This window comes from Pelecanus crispus, chromosome Z (genome assembly GCF_030463565.1).
Source record: "Pelecanus crispus isolate bPelCri1 chromosome Z, bPelCri1.pri, whole genome shotgun sequence".
NCBI lineage: Eukaryota > Metazoa > Chordata > Aves > Pelecaniformes > Pelecanidae > Pelecanus > Pelecanus crispus.
Window position 1 is genome coordinate 64,048,750 of NC_134676.1, and position 21,046 is coordinate 64,069,795.

Consider the following 21,046-nt stretch of genomic DNA (forward strand, 5'->3'; position numbering starts at 1 on the left):
ATTTTAGTTCCCCTCTCTCAAAGTCAGTAGAGAAGCCAGATTTAAAATGATATAAGCTCTATACCTGGTCAATAAAGGTCAGGTTTTCTAGATCACATCTTTAGAACTGGATGAATAAACCAGGCCTGAAGGACCAGAGTTTTCTCCAGAAACCTCTGTTACTGCAAGTCATTACACACCACAATCTTTGCTTGGGCTCTGAACTGAGCTACAGATTGCAACACAGTGCCTAGAACAGCTCTGGACTTGTGACTGACTGCTGGACAGCGTTAGGGATGATAGCTTCTGACAGACCATTCCTTCTCCCATGGCAATATTAAAAGGAGGTGAATTTGTTCTGCTTCAGTTGACAAATATTCAAGATGCACATTTGCAAGCTTGTAAGTAATGTAATGAACTGTCTCTTGGGAAGTGCTGTATCATGCTTTTGGTCACCCTCGAGCAACTCAGCTGCCATATCTCTTAGAGAGAGCATCTGGTTTGCCAAGGAGAGCATTCCAAGTTTAGAGCCACGGATGAAGTCCTTGCCTAATTCAAAACACACATAGCTCATCACTGTTAACGCACTGCCTTCTGTCACTTTCTGACTACTGGATTTTCAGCCCTGATGATTTGCTTCAACAAAGTTACCCTTTATCACCCAGTGATCACTATCAAAGCCTCCTGTGTGTGTGACTGAGCATGCTTTGTAGCACAGGGGCATTGTCAGCAGTGCAGTTAGCCTGTTGGATATAAAAAAAAAAGATACCTTCATTGCCATAAGTTCCTGCATCAAGACCGCATTTTCCAGGTCTAGCCTCTGGCTGTCTCCACGAGGTTTAACGTCATAACTAAGGGGATCAATGTGGATGCTTTCCAGCTCCAGCATTGTCAGTTTCACTGCTGCCCTGTCATTTTTCAACTGCTGGATGTAATCCTTCAGCCGCTGTTCATCCTCCTTTGTAAATTCTGTATCACAACTGCTTGCAGTTGAGCTGGTAGTACTGTAAAGAGAAATAATGGTATTAAAAACCCATTTGGAACAAAATCTATATTTTTATAGCAAACACTCTCCCAATACTTCATCAACGCATCTGAGTCTTACTTAAAAGTTCATAGAAGGGACACATGTAGTGTGGACTGGATGTTGCAATATTCAGATGACGCACAGGGGTGTGACAAATTCAGAAAAGAAATTAATTCTCTAAGCTGCATGAGAAAATTGAATCATATGATAACTTTTCTGCAAAGTCAGATATGTAGTGCCATGTAACTGAATTATATTTTCTGGAACAGTGTCTTCTGAAATAAGTCTTTCTTTTAATTTAAAAAAAAAAAAAAAGCTACTTAAGATTTCTTAGCAATACCCTAGCAGGGCAAGCTTCTCTCTGCTACTCAGCCACAGAGTCTTCATCTTCTTTGGGAAGAAGCATCTGCTAAGAAAAAAGAATCAGGCCAGACTTCATTTATTTCTGCTGATGGCAATACCAGTTATCATCTCAGATATTTTTAACGGATACTTGTAGGAATCAACCTGAGCAAAACTCCATGGGCAGATGCCACGAGGCAGTATCTTTCAATTCATGTTAAGGTGTATTCCTCAGTACACTGACATTCCTTCAGGGCTGGAGGGGTTTTAAAACAACCCGTGAGTTAGCAGGACTTTTAATAAAAAGTCATCATCAGACTTGGCGGAACTTCTCCTATCTACAGGCATCAAACAAATGACTGCCCATTAGTCTGCCCCACAAATGTTTACACAGAGATCACAGAAAGGGAGAACTAATGTCTTACAGCAAGGGTGGCTCAGTGCTTGCCTATCCACCTACACGCATGCCGGTGCTGCAGGGGGTCGAGACAGATACAGCCATAGCATTCCAGGGCTGAATATAGTTGCAATAACACTAAAAGGAAAATAAAATGCTGTGTTGTTTCTATAACCTCACTCAAAGCTGCCTGCTGTCTCCTGAGGTCCTGTAATCAGCTGCCGGGTGAGGGCTAAGTCATCCATTAACTGTGCTTGTCTGGAATGCTAGATGATCTCAGTTATCAGCAGGGGAATAAATCACTTTCTGTATCAAATTGCACTGCTGTTCAACATTTTTGTAGGAAGAAAAAAAGCCCCACCCGCTACATGCTGTGAGAGTCAGGATGATGTCCTAAAATATATTATGCATGTGAAAAAGGGGAAGCCTGTCAAGATAGGGTTGATTTTTCTCTTTTCCTTTGGTTCTACTTCAGTTAAAGCTACACTGATTTTTAAGTGCCTCAAATAATTGCCACAAAATCTTCCCACAAATTCCAAGCGCAGCCTTGGAGTAGATGGAGAATTGGCACGTCTACAAAGATTTCTCAAAATCCTTCCCTCTCATGAAATATCGCATTACAGTTCTTTACTACAGTTCTCTGTCAATTTACCACTATTCCTTCCTTTTCTTAGGGATAATAGGTGCCATATTTACCACAAACGTAAACTGGTCTTTGCTTTTGTTTTCATCCATTTCCATCTGCAGTGAAGCTAAAACCACCTAGTACCTACATTACATAGAAACCCTTTCAAAAAGGGTTGAAACAAAGTTGTTTGGTTTGTTGAAACAAATTTTTGTTCATACTTAGTTCTTCATTTAGAGAATCTTGAAACACTTAATAAATCTTGAGTCTAAAGATACCACTCTGAAGTAGATATTGATACAAAAATCATGGGGACAGACAATGTGAGAAATACTTAATTTTATACTGAAGTTATGTTGCAAGTTTCCTCAGCACCCAAAGACAGCAATTGCACAGCTTTTCTGGATTAAATCTAAAACAGCTGGTGTTGGAGAAAGCACAGCTTTTAAAACCTACACAGGCTTCAAATCTCGGGACACAAAGAGCTCATCTCAGTTTTCGCTTGCAAAGGAAAGAAAACCTACCTCTCCTGCTGGGAGTGAAACCTGAGCAAAAATGCTGGAAGTCTATTGTTATGTTGTGCTGGACCTTGTACTCACTGGATATTCACAGATTTTGGCCCTTAAAGATCCATGGCTATGCATGTATATTTTAGGGGAGAGCAGTCCAAACTGAGGAAGGCAGTCTGGGCTGTTGCCAATGATACTCAGGCTGCTTTTACTTCAGTCCTGGCTGCCTGCCTGCCTGTCTGTCTGCAGCTGAGTTGGCTCCTCTGGTGAATTGCTAGCAAGCTGCTCTTCTTCTTTTTTTTCTGTTTTTTTTTTTTTTAAAGAAGGTGAGGGGAGCTTAGTGAGGAAGCTGTCTCAGCACAAAAAGAGACAAGAACCTTCCCTTTCCCCCCCACATTTAGCAGCAAGCCCCCACCCAGAAGACTGGAAGGAGCATGGGTTGCAGAAAGCTGGGGTACAAAGCCCACTTTGGGCTGTTGTAAAAATGAGGCTGCACGATGAGGGACAGAAACAACGCTGCAGTGTTTCTGAACTCCCACAGCACAGCTCTGCCATGGTGTGATCCCTCAAAAGCCCCACCATACAGCTCTCCACAGCCATAATGCTAGTCCTTTGCTGCTCTATTTAAGGGTCCACAGCTGGTGAGCATATGATCCTGGATTTCAGATACTGCTCTCCCTTCTAACAGCAATCAAGACAAAGGAAAACAGACTGACAGAATGCATATGGAGTATAATGCATCCATCCAAAAAACACATGAAACTGTTGCAAAAGATGTGCAGTTTCTCATTTCTCAGGCATGTAGGCAAGGATAGAGAAAGGATCACGATTTCATCACACCTGGAGGGAATACAACATCACTCTGCTCATTCTAACTGCTGTTGTATACAGAACAAGCAAAGAGAAATGTTCTTCCCACTCACTTCATCCCTCAAGTCTTTTACAATGATGTCATGCCTGGATGATGTCAAGTTAATTTTCATATACAGCCTGTGGAAAATACGTAGGTTGGTACAGTATAACGTGCAGTTTTATTTGCTGGCATGCATGTGTATTCGCATGCACATGTGTGTGTATAGAATGCAGTGGATGGATATAAATGAGGCTTCCAACAGTGCCTCTGTGTGAGTAACTTCTGTATGCTACAAAATTTTGTCCACAAAATCCTGTATAAGCTTCAGCTCATGTGTTAAAAATCAAGTCAATAAATAAATCTGCAATTCAGCAATGGCATAGATAATACAAAAGTTGATAAAACTAAAACAATGTTCTGAGAACTGAATCCACAAAACTTGCTTGAATGTCTGCACACAACCTTGCACTTCAAAGAATGCATCTGATACACAGTATACATGGGCCAACCACCTTCTAGGTGAATGTTGTGGCTTGAGATCTAAAACAGCACAATGCTAAAAGAAGGTAACTTCCTGACAAACTGAAAAATAACTCCAACCTTCCAGAAAGACAAACAGTACATTTGGCTAAAATCAGAACTTTTGGTGAAACTACCTTGCTTCCTTCTGAGACTAGTTCAGTCCAGCAATGAAGTGTTACATAGACAACATTAAGATATCTGTTGGGATATTTCTAAATAACTTATTTGCACACTTCAGCCAAGACAATCATGTCTGTCAGCTACTTATCTGAAATCTGAGGTGATGCTGATGAGAGATATAGTCCTACATTTGGCCGAGTTCAGATATCTTGTAACACTGCATAATACTGAAAAGAATTCCCTTTGCATGTAAGAGACCAAATCTTTCCCCCCATGAATCCAGATGCAAGGTTGGACTTACTAGCACTGCAGGGAATAAAATCCACTGTTTTCAGTCAGTGTTACAACTGGAGTCCTTCTCTTTTATTTCCTTCTTTTTAAGGTTCAATCAGTCAAACCTTGTTGGCAATATATGTTCTATAGTTAGCTTCTGTCCATTAAAATAATTATGACTTCCAACTACCCTGCAGACCTACTTCTGTTTTCAAAAAATGAATTGGCAACATTATTGTGCTGCTGCCAGCCAAATGAGTTGAGATGCTTGCTATTATTTTTATTCACTTCACAAGTAACAACCTCTGTGATACTCTTTCATTGCATTTCATTTCTTTTCATTTCAGTTGCTCCCTTTTACAGTCTTTAACCACTTGTCACCAGTGGCTCACCAAGCATTTATTCTCAGTAATGTGTTCAGTGATTTGACATTCAGAATCTCATTTGAAATGCGAAAGCTAAGGATGGGTCAACAATTCCATTATAAGTCCCTATTCTACAGGATTTTGAACAGCAGGGAGAATTACTCATTTGTCACAAGTCTCAGCAAAGGAGAGTTCTCATCATCCCACTACCTCTTTACTCAGTTGGTTTCAAAGGAAAAAGGTAGCAATACATATCTGCAACTAAAAGTCTGCAACACTAAAACTGCTATGGCAAAAGGTCAGTCTTGCAGATTCAGAATATGTTTGAAGCACATAATGTAAGAATGTTTTCATTTCAGTGCAGTGGTCCCCAAATGGTGGTTCACACAGCACTCACTAGTGATGTGGGCTTGTTCTACTCCCCAGTTTTATAGACTGCCAAGTTCTTTAAGACAAATAAAAAACATTAAGCCTGCAGGAACAGCTAGAAATTTGCAGTCTGCTTTCCTATCTCTGCTTGGATTGCTATTGTAATGGAAAAGGAAAGGAAATGGAAACCATCAACATCAAAGAATCAGAGGGCTGGAGGTCTGTGGCAATGAGGTGTCTGCCTAGAGCAGCAGGGAGCCAAGTGATACAGGAGCATGCATGAATGGGTTGAGAGAGCTGGAACATAGGGAGGATAACTCCAAAAAGCAAGAGCAGGGTCCAGGAAAGAAATAAAAAGGATCCAGAATGGTAGGGAGAGGAGAGTTAAAGACAAAATCTTCAACTTTTTAAACATGAGATAGAACATTTACTGATATAAATATAGAAAAGTGTGTGCCTTTTGAACCAACATGGATTTTCTACCTATGGGCTGGCACAGTGTCATGTGTCTGTAAGATGAAGAGGGGATGCCTCTATTTTCAGACAGGGTCCACAGGAAGGAGAAATCTGAGAACACCTCTACCACATATCACTTGAACACAACAGAAGAAAAGAAGATAAAATTTGTATTTCAAGGAGAAGCTAAAGTTTCAGAAATATTTTCATTGATTTGTATGTTTAGACAAAGACAAATTAGATTGGGGGGGTGGGGAGGGATGACTGTATAAGTGATGATAAGATCAGGATGCCCTTATGCCAAGTTCCTGTGCCCTTCGGGTGAGCGAGAGAAGCTTTTCTCTCTCTTGTTCCACATATATCAAAGCAGACAGTAACAGTTACCTTATTGAGTACAATACCTTGCTCCATGCCATAAAAGAATTATCGTACAATGATAATGACTCAAGCTAAAACATCCCTCTTGCACACAGAAGCATCTACATTTGCATTTTTACATTTCATGACACAGTTTACACTGATGAAATTTGGAATCCTATACCATTTTCATCACACTCTGCTGAAACTTCATCCATTCAGCCAATATGTTACGTGCACACATACACACATTGCCAGCTGACCACCAAAAGTTCACGATAAACAATGAGCTTGAGGGATGATTTTCCTCCCCAAATGCACACACCTCCCTTTCCTTATCCTCCCCCTCAAAAAAACCAAAAATGATGTTCAACAAAGCAAGGACTGTAAAGGCTATATTCCTACCAAACACTTTCAGTGAAAGGCAAGGAGAATAAACACTAAAACAAGAACACCACTCCCACCCTAGACCCCGCTCCCCCTGCCAATTTCCCGCCCGTCATTACTGGAAACTACCTAAACTGTTTTCAAGAAAAAAAAATAATGCCTTGACTACATACCAGATATCTCACAAGGAGCTGAAACACTGAGGTAGTTATGAACAACCAAAAATGACGCTTTCAAATAATAGAATGGAAAACAAGCTCAGCCTAGGTAGAGGTGTTGCTATGTGCGGCCACTCAACATGTTCACACAGGTGTAGATACAGCATACATGCATGCACACTGAGGCAAGTCAAGTATTTGAAACAGCTTTGTAAAACTTCTTTCCAAGGCCAGTAAATACTTTTGGTACAATGACTGATCAATGTGTTGCTAGCGCAGATGCTGCCACATTAATTTCTGAATAAAGATACAACTTTCTGGGACTGAAAGTGCACCATAAAACTTCTTTGAAAAAACATTAAAATTCACTGCACATTTGGACCCTGTTCCCTCAGGTCACCTTTTTGCTTGCTTTTTAGCTATTCCATGCTAGTCACATGGCAGGAAATAAGATCCTTTGGAGGAGGCATCAGCAAGAAGAGGAAATGATATAGTACTAAAATAAACTTCTAAAAGTGTCAAAAAAATGACAGCATTTGAATAAAGAACTGGCTCAAAAACTGAATTAAAATGAAGTTTGAGAGTGAATCTGAGAAACCAAAATAACTTTTAAAAAGAAAAATGTTCATCTATATTTATCCAGGATGCTTGCCAATTTTGTATCCATACACAAGCACACATATTCACTGCACAGAGTACAATTACACTGCAGGCAGGCAACGACTCAAAATGAAGTTGCTAGCAGATGTATTTGAATTGGAACACTTCTGCAATAATAGCTCACTGAAGTTTCACTTTTTTATAGGTCTTCAGAAAAACTGCAATATCGAGCCTTTCCTGGAAGAATCCACTCTGCCTGTCATGATGTTCATTTGCCACTCCACATGTGAAAGAACAGCATGGGAAGGAAGAATTTAGAAGGGGGCACAGGGGAATGAGAAGGGAGAGGAAATGGCTTAAAACAAAATGGCTGGATTTGCAACATTTAGAAAACAATTTCTGAGCACTCCAGAACGCCTATGGAAGCATACTTCTGATCTCTGGTTCTCTGTACGTCTGTGCTGTCTGCATACAATAGATATGAATGAGAAGTACATGATTCGAGTTCCAATAAAACAGCAAAAGTCACTGATGTAAAACAAATGTAATAGTTTTGCCCTTTATGAGGAAGATCAAAGTTCAGAGTCACCCACTTGCAATAAATTTATACAACACCCTTCTTGGCTGGAGTTGCTCAAAGTCTAAAGACCATTAGACCACTGAGGCGTGGTGACTTACAAATCAAAGCAAAGAAGCCAGTGGACTGATGTGAGGGAGGTAGTTCATAGAATCACAGAATAGTTTGGGTTGGAAGGGACCTTAAAGATCACCTAATTCAAACCCGCTGCCATGGGCAGAGACACCTTCCACTAGACCAGGTTGCTCCAAGCCCTATCCAACCGGGCCCTGAAGTCTTCCAGGGATGGGGCATCCACAGGTTCTTAGGGCAACCTGTTCCAGTGCTTCACCACCCTCACAGTGAAGAACTTCTTCCTTATATCTAATCTAAATCTACCCTCTTTCAGTTTAAAGCCATTACCCCTTGTCCTATCACTACATGCCCTTGCAAAAAGTCCCTCTCCAGCTTTTTTGTAGGTTGTAAGGTCTCCCCGCAGCCTTCTCTTCTCCAGGCTGAACAACCCCAACTCTCTCAGCCTGACTTCACAGGAGAGGTGCTCCAGCCCTCAGATCATCTTCACGGCCCTCCTCTGGACTCAATCCAACAGCTCCATGTCCATCTTATGTTGGGGGCCCCAGAGCTGGCCGCAGTCCTCCAGGTGAGGGTCTCACAAGAGCAGAGTAGAGGGGCAGAATCATCTCCTTGACCTGTTGGTCACGCTGCTTTTGATGCAGCCCAGTATATGGTTGGCCTTCTGGGCTGCGAGCACACATTGCTGGGTCATGTTGAGCTTCTCATCAACCAACACCCCCAAGTCCTTCTCCTCAGGACTGCTCTCAATCCATTCTCCACCCAGCCTGTATTTGTGCTTGGGATTGCCCCGACCCCTGTGCAGGACCTTTGCTCTTAGTTCAGCAAACACAGTACAACATAACTTTTGGTCTGAAATCAAACACTTGGGGATTAGGAGAGCAGATAAGTTGCAGTTACCTTGTGTGGCTGTTGGATGACAGGCTTTCCCAGGGCTGCACGCTACAGCCAGTGATTGCATAAGCTCCTCCGCAGCTCCCATCTAGTTTCATCAGCAAGGCTTTTGCTGCATTCTCAGCTGTCTTCCTGCAGTCATGAGCTCTCTTAAGCATCTGGGTGATGTTTTCATCACCTGTCTGGTCCCCTAGTTTTCAAGCAAACAATCTGTTTCAGAGCTTTGAGGAGCGTGAGAGAAATTAAGGCAAAAGTGCTTCTATGTGCTCTCAGTTTATACCAAGATGATGACAACAGGTTACCAGTCGGTGATGTACAAGCAGCTTCACTTCTGTGTGAGCATCAGTGGTAACTGGGCTACTAGCCTGAATACATCTCCCTCCCAGCCACAAGCTCCAGGTATTTGTTGCTCCGGGTACATGTCTTAAGTGACGTTTTATCTTAGGTAGCTTGTGTGTTTGTAAGGGTGTGCATTGTGCATTAGGATTAGGTTAGGATGCTCAAATTAATAATACACTGGAAAAGCCTCAGCCTAAATTACAACTCTTACTCCAATCAATCCAGTGCTGTTTCACAGTGTGGTCATTTCCAGTGAATTTTCTCACAAGAACCTTTATCTCAAGCCTAATTGTTCACCAGAACACCTTCTTACAGGTAACCTTTCCAGCTGGAAGAATTGCCTTACTGCTTAGAAGCAGCCTTTCAGAATTTACAGTCTTTCAGAGTTTACAGTCATGCATACTAAAACAAAAGAAAACTAGCACTGGAGTTTATTCATTTGCTATAATTTCTAGTGGTTATGCAGCATCTATGCAGCTGGTAACACATCCCTTCAGCAGAGGCAAGACAGAAACCACCACTGTCACTACTGTAATCCTAACTCCAGCTGGAGTCAAATCGTTAAAGACACATTAGTGGCTACACTGAAAGTCTGAACAAAGCGACAATACATTCATACTTTATCAAATACAATGCAAAGACGTCAGAGAATATAAAAAAAAAACAGTTTCTCTATGTCAGATTTTCATTTCATCCTTACTTGAGTCAAAGACAAATTACCCATACTTCACACTTACTAAGCAAAGTGCATGCACTAGAAATAACATTAATGTGTAAGAAAGGAAGGGAGAATGTTCCGTTAAGAGCAGCTGGATATGCTCAGGTCTAAGTGATGTAGAAGCAACTTCCATGAATTTTGCACTCACAGATGTTGATATAAAACTTGACTGATCTTTAAACCAAAAATCTGCTACTTTATCTAGGTGTTTTAATCAAATTTCATGGTGAAGTAAAGGTACATAAACCAAACACAACTTCCTCCAAGCTGTGTTATGTAATAGGAAATTGGCACTATTTCTATTGCAGGGCTGTAACTGATAATACCATAATTAAGAGCTGTAGACAGACACCTATCTAAAAACTAAACTACACTCTCTTTCATAAAATGCACATGAGATGAAACCTTACTCAAACCCACAGTATTTCTCCCTTCTAAGATTTCTTTCTGCCACCTATGTGAATAGAAAATCCAAGACTAAATTCACTTTTGCTGGCCATTGATCTCTGTCAGCAGGGAAAGCTCCCTAACACATTGTGGAAAGGAACAACCAGAGTCTGGAAGAAAGGTGGATGAAAATCTCAGACATCCACTCTAATGTTTAGTGTATGGCACACACTGCACAGGCCAACACAGCAACATAAGGGCGAGCTTCCAGCACTGGGAGAGATACAAAATAAGGGGCATGGTTAGCAGTACAGCGACTGTGGGCTGAGTGCATCTAATCATCTGAAACAAGAGGCTGACCATGGCAGTCCTGTGGCTCTAAAGCCAGATGGTCACTCTGTCTCTAAAAGCTTTCCGTTTACATTTCAGTGATTCCTGAGCAGCTAGCCCTATAATACTGTCTCAACCAGGCAGTCACTATGCCTCCACACAGCACAAAGAGCTGTTCTTCTCCCTCTGAAAGTTTCTCTTCTTTCTACTTGAAGATTACTATGGCTACCTTCTCCTATCAGTGAAAGGAATGGGACTATAAAACCCAGATTAGTGTTCATTGTGTAAACACCTCTTTCTATCACAAAAGTGAAGCCAGCAGAAACATCAAGCTCCAAACACTTCTGAACTGTACCTGTGACAGTGGCTCATTCCATTACTTGGCAAGTAGCATATTAAAAACCACAACCAACTAGCCACAAGATTCACTACCCACAAAATAAGAAAAATCCAGAACATATAGGCTAACATCCTTGACAACAAAGTAAAACATAAGATAGAATGTTTTAAAATTTCAGAGCAAAGGTAAAATGTGGGGTGAAAAATTAGAGCCATTTTTTTGGTAACTACTCAATGCTACCTTTGTATTGTCTTAGTCCTAGTTTTTCATAGACTATACTCAAGATACAGGGGTTGGTCAATGTTGCTGGTTCAAACAAAATCTGTACTTGCAGTTACCACAGCTGTATGGCCCTAAGCCACATATGCTCATGAGTATCGTTTAATATTCCACTCTGTACAGTTGCATGCCTGTAGCACCCTCACCACTGCCAGAATAGGCATTCCCTTGTGATAGTATACATAGGTTAATTTAAATTGCTGGTGAATTTTATGATTTAATGCCAGTCTCTCTTTTTCTTTTCCCCTATTTTTTGGGCGTGTAAAATGATTTAATTAGTTAAAACCAAGAAAAGACCAGAGAGCATTCTTAAGTGATGGGTTATGAGATGATTCACCATTACAACTAACTCTAATGATAACTGACATGCAAAAAAAACCCCTTAAATAAAGTGATTCATTGACATCTTACCAACAGAACCAACACCTGCAGCTCTGAACTGCCCAAGAATGAGACTCTGCTCACTTTCTGCCAATGCCAACAGCAGCTCATATGCTTCTATGCACTGTTCACTGAAAGAGAAAACAAACCACAGAAAGCAAAAATTACACAAAATATATCTGCAATTTAGAGGGGAAGAATACCTGCAACAGCAACAAAAAAGAAGAGGTAGTTGATGAACTGCATGATTCCCTACTACTTGTCTAGCAGCAGGGATATTAAATGACAAAACACACATAGCTTCTATCACAAGCATTCAAGTCTCTCCTTCTTTACGATGGTCCCAAGTTGGCCTCAAGTAATGTAACAAGTTAAAACAGAAGAGAATGAAGTGAGAAGATGTGAAGTGAGCTCCAGAAGCATGTTTGAAACAGTCAACAGTACAAATGGTGGTTGACATGATCCCTTTAAGAAACTTTTGCAGGCCTTCTTACTACCCAAAATACAGTAGTCTATACTCTACTATATACCTATACTATACAAAGTATAGTAAGAAGAAAAGACAAGAAAAATACTTGTTGCTGTCTCCTGGCTGTAAGGTTTTCCTCCTTAAAACACAACAGCTTCTAAATACAGTTGTGAGTCACTCATTCCTGTTGCATTCTCATGTTTTTGAAAATATATACATTAATATAGCTACTTGCAATTTACATTTTCTTGTAATTTGCTCAAGGCTGATAGTAACAGAATACATTCTCTAAAAGGCACACAATTTACCTTAAGACCAGAACTGCCTGTTCCAAATTAGCTGCAGTTGAAGGAGTTAAACACAACCATCTTTTTACATATAGTTTAAAGCAAATTTAGATACTTGTAATCAAATACCAAGCAATTCATCCACATTCCAACTGATGTAATATGAAGTCACTCTGAATTATGTGGAGTATAATACTATTTTTTGGTCCACTGGTCTTGTGAAAGGTGCCAGCCTAATACAGAGAACCTGTATCTTAAGACTGGATACAGTAGAGACATTTCGAGCCTACATAAAATCCCTAATTCAAGTATTAATTCAGTATTTAAAAATAAAAAAATAAATCTGTATATTTCTATTAGATTGAGTTCACTACTGCTGGTGAACTAGGGTTGAAATACACTTGTATCAGTAACTTCAGCTCTGTAGTTTGGCAAGTAGTTTAGCCAAAGCGGCATTTTTCCAGGGAGGACATGAAAAGAAACAGTACTACTATGGCACACCAACAATTTCACTCTCAAAGACTCTATCAAGTCTCCCCTGCTCCCTCTTTTTCTGGTTGAGACACCCTCTCTGTAGGTACGTACCTGTACTGCAATGCCAGCCTGAGGGCTGTGGCATTGGACTCGTACTTCCCAACAAGCATGCTCATTCTCTCGGCATTGCTCTTGCACTCTTCCAGTGTTATTGTCAGCAAGTCATTCTGGGATTTCAGGTGCTCAATACGGCTGTAGAAAAGGAAGTAATTTGCAACCTTCAAGCTTAGCTTGCAGACACTGTCCTGAAAACTCTAGAACAATCATAATTTAAAACAACAAATACCATTTGGTCTACACAAGGTTTTTAATGAAGATGGCAAAATATATCAGTTCTGTGTCCCATATCAAGAGCCAAGAGGATAGTAATTTCTCTTAGGACAGCCTCTTCTCCTTCTCATAAAATGTAATCATAACCCTGTGCAACAGCAGCAAGCTGTACCCTTATTTTGTAGACACAAAATTGTGTAGTACAGTTTCATATTAACCTTTTGCTTAATTTTTCTGCCTCCATCCCTCACTTTCTGCTGCCACATTTGCTTTTTAAGTGGCATATTCATTAGTACAATGTGTGGGTATGTGTAGGGATCATGCAGCTGCATAAATGCCCCCTTTCTTTGGAACATCCAGAATAACTGTTTCACCTGAAGTAGTATTTTGGTTGTGATTAGAGAGGTAACTTCCAAAATACGAATGAAGTTTCAATGAGGCAATGAAATCTCCAAAAGCACTGCTAATACTCAAACAGAAACTCATATCAGAACTTAACTGTAATATTCTTCTCAATGAGGTTAACTCTGAATCTGAAAATGAGGCTTCAGAATATCAGTATTACTGTTTATTCTCACTGCTGATAACTGCACTACACATCAATGTACTATGCTTAATTGTAAGAGTTAGACATACACCGAAAACAGAGAGGCAAATGATTTCAAAATTTGGACAGGTAGCTAATGAAGAAATCAGTGCCATCCAGAACTCTAAAATCACTGACTTCTTAACACACACAAGAAGAAGAAGGACTAGTATACCATTTTTTCAGTGATCAGAATAAAGCCCTGACTTTCCTAACTGCTAGAACTCTCAGATGCTTCACCTCCTATATCTTCTTTGACACCTCCTATAAGGATACATGTTGTCAAAGCATAATTGTGCAGCGCACAGAAAAAAGAAAAAAAAAAAGAAAAAAGAAAGAAAAAAAGAGCACATTTTGCAGCATTGCAAAAACATGAGCTACAAATAAAAGAGATATTGTACTGATCAGTCTGAATTTGAGATAGCTGTGGGGAAGAGAGAACTTGGACGGAAACATGCTGAGATAGGATTCTCATGTTCCCGATCCACAGTTTTTATTTTATGTGCCAAAGAGGACAGGAAGCACTGGTTTTGACAGAGCTTATTGAAGAATAACACCAGCAGCATTTTAACTGCAACCAGAAAGCTGCAATCTTTCTTCTGCAGATAGGAGTCTATTTACTGGTATATATACATCTGTACATTCATTGATACAGTTAATGCTATAACTCTGTTTCTTCAGGACAAAACAAAGCAAACTAATTCCCAAATGATGGAGGATAAGTTATGGTAATCCTTATTTCTAGCAGTGATGTAACAAGACGCCATGCCTACTTGGTCAGCCACAGAGAAGGACACTCTACAGTGCAAGCTGTCACAGGTGAAGGTGCCATGCTGATCTAATAATGCATGACCAAACTGTCATGCTAATGGAAAGAATCCTTAGCGTACGATTCAATCTTCTCTTCATCAACTACATCCCATGTTTATCTGCAGCTACCACAGTTGAGCTGGGACTGAACTAAGAAATGTTTAAAAAGAATACAAAAGTAGTAACTTTAACAAAGTTAATAGCAGACAACACATTTGAGCGTATCTAACTTTTCACATTACCTATTTAATCTCTCTGTCTCCACTTCAAACTCTCGGATTTTACTTTCAGAGATAGCAGATCCATGAGAATAAAGAGTCTGGAAGATTTCCTGGATGTTTGAGCAGTCTTGGAGGGAATGTGCCAAATGTTCAGCCACAGTACTAGACACCTGCATAGGGCAGTTAACAGATCATTGTGAATAGATAACCACTGGATTCCTCCCATAGGCAGTCTGCATTGAGAGCTGCATTTGCTTGCATGCACTCATTCAAGGCATTCATTATTCAGTTTTTACTATGAATTTTACATTGAGTAGAACATTTACAAGTTTCCACTTTAAGTAGCTATTTTGATTTAGCATTCTACTAACTAAAGGGTGAAGCCCACTATTTCATCATACATTTAAAAAGCCTATTTTGCAAGTTATTTACTTGCTTGAAAGCTTAGCAAAAGGTCAGAGCTAAGTTCTTCAGTGAAACAATTAACACACAGTAACAACAGCGTTATGGATTTACATTGGCATTACAAAGCAGAAACCAGTTCTCTGCTGACTGGAAGTTGAGAAATGCAACTGAACAGTCTTTTCTTGAAGAATAATGTTCTGGAGGAATTCACTCCAAAACTATCCTCTTGAAGTCACTCAGAGAATGATTTCCAGCCACCAGTTATGAGAAAATAAGATGTTAACACTGGGTGAAATATTCTCTGTTGAAATATTTTTCTCAAAATAACCTCTAAAGTATGTTTAATTAGTTCATATATTTATTTAGTAAGAAAACAATGCTGCTTTTAATGGAACATGGGTCATCTTCAGCAGGTGTCATGCATGCACATAATTATTAGTCCTTACCCCTATGCTGCTGATCTCTGATCCTAAGACAGGTCTATCAGATGATGAAGACTCTGATCTTGTCTTTGACAACTTCACTCTTTCAGCAATCTGTAAGTCAGAATGCTGCACATGTTACACAGGAACTCACACTCCATAAAGATTACACAAAATGCATTTGTTCATTAGCTACACTTGCAAACCCAAAGTAAACTACCGTAAAATCAACACCTGTGTTTTAACTGAGAGAATTACAATCATTAGCGCTTAATTCCTTTCTGCAGCTCAAGTTCATGGACCTACTTAGGACCCCAAAAAACTCTCTGGGGATTCTAGATATCTCCCAGTTAATCACATGCTTGCATAGCAGCTGTGCAAAATGAAGCCTGCTTCTCCCAGATAATGAGAAGCGTTACTGCAACACACAATAGCTCACCTTGGCTATGGGAATGTCATTGCTACTGCTGCTTGTGCTCAGCTCTCCCGTGCTGGGGTTAATGGGTCGATTGGCAGAAGTGAGACGGCTTGGGCTGGATGGACCTGTTGCCTGCACGCTTTGCAAACGTGTTTGCAGTTCCCGAACCTACAATAAAACATAACGTTCTGGTTTTTCCACTTTTATGGCTTAAACAGTTTGGAGATTTTTCTCATTGTCTAGCCAAGCCTAATTGCTCCTGACTTGAGCACAGAATTTGTATTTTGTCCTGTGGTGGCCACAAAGTTTTCATCTGGGGAGTAGATGAATGGAGGTTGTTTTAAAATTCCATTGTTGTCAGTTTTTTAAACTATTTGCAATGTGGACATATGCAAATATAATACTGGACAGTAATTATTCAAAGTTTCAGCTTGTTTTATATAATGCCTTCAGTGCAGCTGTGCTATATGTATACAAATTATTCTCTCTGGGGTGAAGCTAATGCTCCAGCCCAAGATTATGATGCCTAAACAAATCAAACCAAGATCCTGCTGTTAATGGAAAGCTCCAGTGAAAAAACTCTTGACGTAAATATATCACAGGATAACTTTGTCATATTTAAAGGTCAAAGAAATTCAAACGCTAATGATGTTTTCAAAACTACAGTTAAGTAAAGCTACCCTATAGTGAGTAATGTACAGCCAAGAAAATACCAGTACTAAGTACCCAACCAACAGGCTGCAGAAGCTCTCTGTAAACATACACTGCAAACACTACATGGTCCTCATAACACACCAGATACTTGTAGAACTGACGTCAAAAGATTTTCAGGACTAAAGGGCAAAAAAAAAAAAGTCTGCAGGAGCCAAAGTATAGCTGAGCTAAAGATTGTAGTGTTTACCTTGGAATAATTCTTAACTGACAAAGAATAAATGGTCTGGTTAACACAACAATTATGCCACAAAGTAAAGCGACAGAGCTCATTTTTCCCACAGAATGTCAAAGAGTGTGAGATGAGAGAAGGGGGAAGAAACCATCTGAAGAGGAAATTTCCCTGAATATAGAGCATTTACTTTAATACGCCAGTTTCTATGCCGATTTTGTTGGAACAGTCCATCTGCAAAACAGAACTGGTGAAATTTTACCAAAAGTGTAGTGAAATAAAAGCTCAGTCCATTTGATATCCCCCTGTAGCATGAAATGCAACTCTGATTCCTATTCTCTAAAAAAAGGTGGGATTTTATACTAAGTGCATGGTCAGTGCTTTAGCAATCTCTGCTTGAAGAAGCGGCAGTCAGCATGTTCTCTGCACAACATACACAGCTCCCTTCAACCTACTGCACTGAGGAAAGACTTGAAGCTGGAATTCTCTCCAGTCACCAAAGCAGTATCTTATGCCTCCTACAATCCCCTACAGTCTGCTGCTTGTTCCCTGAAACGTACCTCTGCCTCTCCCTCAGTCATATTCAAACTGAATGTCAGGTTGCCCGAGTTCTGTCTTAAGTAACAGAATTTTTAGGTATGTGCAAATTACAAAAAAGAAAAAAAAAAAAGTGTTTTACATAACAGAGCAGAACAATTGCATGTTACTAATAAAAAGCTGTAGGTGGCAACAATAAGAGCACATAAAGGCTAACTGCACTCTTAACTTCCCTGTTCAGTCATGGAGGAGGGCTACACCTTAAACAAAATGAGTCCAAACAATTCCACTGGTCTCTCTGTTAAGAAAAAGATAAAGTACACAAAACCTTAAATTAAATCCCCAATGTTTTAAGTAACTTGCTGAAAAATGTATATGGGTGCTTGCTCCAGAATTATGCATCTTAACTATAATTACATCATGAAGTTAACTGTGCAGAGCGTATAAAGTGCACATTCATAGCATGTATCTTCCACATATTTGCAGCTGAGGGCTCCTTTGTTCATACAGACATATATAATTTCAACATGGGTACAGCTGCACTAATGCAAACCTTAAGGATAGAAGTGGTCTACTGATGCAAACCAATCATTTCAGCCTGCTGATATGCATAAAACTGAAATAAACCATGTATGCATGTTTCTGGTTGCAGATGTGGAATGCCAGTGCAAATAGGACTTGTACTGTGGCATTTACACTAGAAAACAAGCAACCCCAAAACTTCATTAAATCAAAATCACATTTATTGCTATTTCTTTTAAGACAGGCTGTTCCAATCTAAATTTCCCAAGTGCTTAAGTTACAGCAATGTTTAAAAGCAAACAAACAGGAAAACCACTAGGGATGTATTCTTCATAAAATCAAATCCCTACCTCAATGTCTGACTTAAAAACTGCTAAAATATTCACCTATGTCCAGAAGCTAGTCCTGGAAGATTGCAGTCCAAAAGCAAGTAACATTCTAAAGTTAAGGGCAACCAGGAAACAGAGTGCTAAAGTTGCTTAAAATGCTAAGCATCCATTGACGCCAAAGTTTAAAACCACCTTATGTAAGGACAATAGTATATAAAACTTTAATGCAGGTAGGTTTCCTTTAGTGTATGTTTTATTACTGAGCAGTGACTATTGGTCATGATTACAAAGCCAGTTATTCTTAAGGATCTGTAAAACAACATTAACAACAGAAAGAAAAATGAATACAGCTAAGACCGCAGCCAGACAAAGCTTTGCTCAGGAAAGCATTTATAAAAGAAAACTCAGAGCACAGCACAGTTATCAGTCTATGCAAGTCACTGCTTTAATACTGTACCATAGAAGCAACCACAACTTAAAGAAACTGTCTGCTTATTCATGCTTCTTGATGTATTTACTGATTCAGGCCTTCATTTGAGAAATTACATGCTGAATTAATTGCTATAAATAACTGCACTAACTTTAGCAACGCTGAGTACTGGATGGTAATTCTGAGCAGGATAACAGAGCAAGTTTGTCTGACCTGTAAAATCACCAATCTCACAATTCACACATTCACCAAGTCAGAATCTCATGACTGGGTTGCCCACCCACCAGACCGCCCAGAGACAGCTTAGGTAACTATTTATGGTCACCAAAACCTCCACCATAAATACAGCAGTATGCACCATGTCCTCAGAAAGTACTTCTCCACACTAGCAGTAATTCTACAGGAAAAATAAAGGAAGACCAAAGAACAGGAAGCAAGAAAAAAAGAGTTCAGAAGAGCCAGTTTCTTCTCTGGATTGGTGAATGCATGAGTTATGAAAAGACTAGTTCAAATAGTATGATTAAAAATTGTCTGACCCCCCCCGCTCAGTACTTCTACCGGTCTTAAGTGTTGTTATCAATGTAATATAAACTATTCCGAAGGTTACATTTATTAGCAGAATGAAGGTATTTGCAGTACTGCACATGAGACACAATAAACACCTGGAAATGGGAGAGAGAGGAAGGGCAGATCTTACAGGAAATGGATCACAAAATTGGCAAAATCTGATGGGTGAAGACAAGTAAAGAAACAAAACCAAAGAGGTTCCACTGAAAGAGAGGAAAATGTGGATTTGTGAGTTGGGGAGGAATAACAAAGAAAGATATAAAGAAAGATTTCTTCAGCCCTTGCGTCATACTAGTTTAAAGACTGAAACATCCAGAAGGGTATAAAAATTGCCATAAAGTCCTAAAACTCTAAAACTGACATGGAAAGTGGCCAACAGGCAGATCTAATTATATGATCAGAAAAAAAAAGAGGCAGTGAGAGCAGAGGAAAAAAAGAGTAATCCAGGGAAACAACTGTGAAATTCACAATTAAAAAAATGAAGGAGCAAAGATCTTCTAAACAGATGGAAGAAGTCCCAAGAATGACAGAATTAAAGAAGCGCTGGAACCTTGGAAAGAGCAGGAGCAGTGTCATTAAGTAAGACACAAGGCAACAGAGCCATTAGACTTCAGAGCAATGGATATCCTACATACCAAGATATGTTAGGTAAAAACAGACGTTCTCAAGTTATTAATATAAACTTAAATAACTGGAAGTTTTGTTTATTAATATTTGATGTTTAGCAATATGAACCAATTGTTTAGCTGTATTTCTCATTTTTTCCTTTGAATGCTGAGAACTGGAGTAGGAAATAGGGAAAAACAAAGCATAATTTTTTGTTGGTACCTTAAGAACTAAGTAAAAAGACAGCAAGGGTAGAAGAGAAAAGGGGCTGACACACTACAGTAATGTTGGATTTATGAAAGACTTCATAAGTGATCAACAGGCATCTCAGACATGTTTGCAGAAATGCATAGTGGGTTATAGAAGATACTTTGGTGGAATATGCTCATTATCTATAATATGAATCTAAGAAACATGTTTTTACTTTGTATTTTCCACATGCATATCCACAACTACATGGTTTGTTAACATATCCTAAATACAAAAACACAGCTACAAACTGCTTGTTTTTGTCACTGATTTTGACATTCAAAGGACACCTGCTGCTTTTGTTACCAAATCAGTTTCAAATAAGGGGCATGCCTGTGATTCTTTTCCTTCTACCCTACTTGTGACCTGTTTCATCATGCAGTATCTTTGAACCCTTCAATGACATTTTTTCCCCAGCATTGTAATACCACTTCAATTTTTCTCCCGTTATACAGAGCAGGAAGATGAAGTACAACAAACGACAGGAAGTGAATATACCTCTCCCACTTTCTAATTTACTCATGCATACTGCATCTCTGTGGAGGGGAAGATGGAAAATGAAATACCAGTGTGACAATTCAAGCTGCTGAGTGGTGAGTGTCCTTCCCAGCCTAAAGCACCCCAAACCTTTCAATCAGGCCTAGAGGTGATTATTTTCAGCCAGATAATTTTCAGCCCCTCTTAAATTGTGAGCACCAGAGCTAACAAGGTCTGATTTCCTACAGGTTGTCAGTTGCAGTTGACTGAGTATGGTAAAGAAGTCTTTCCTGGTATTTACAAAAGGGCCGTCTCCTCAAAGAATTCTCTGGAGCTGAATGAGCTTAGATCTGCACTCGTCAGTTCAA

At 39.6% G+C, this 21,046-nt stretch overlaps 1 protein-coding gene across 1 annotated transcript in view; it reads right to left on the reverse strand.

The window, feature by feature from the left end:
- The window catches only part of MCC (MCC regulator of Wnt signaling pathway), a 226,300-nt gene that overhangs the window by 19,797 nt on the left and 185,457 nt on the right, over nucleotides 1–21,046 (reverse strand). The window contains exons 9-15 of the mRNA XM_075726865.1: nucleotides 16,100–16,246; nucleotides 15,685–15,774; nucleotides 14,855–15,003; nucleotides 12,998–13,138; nucleotides 11,687–11,787; nucleotides 8,889–9,072; nucleotides 749–983 (exon numbers count right to left, since the gene is read on the reverse strand). Of these exons, the coding sequence (XP_075582980.1) occupies nucleotides 749–983; nucleotides 8,889–9,072; nucleotides 11,687–11,787; nucleotides 12,998–13,138; nucleotides 14,855–15,003; nucleotides 15,685–15,774; nucleotides 16,100–16,246 (1,047 nt within the window). The remainder of the gene's footprint in view (nucleotides 1–748; nucleotides 984–8,888; nucleotides 9,073–11,686; nucleotides 11,788–12,997; nucleotides 13,139–14,854; nucleotides 15,004–15,684; nucleotides 15,775–16,099; nucleotides 16,247–21,046) is intronic.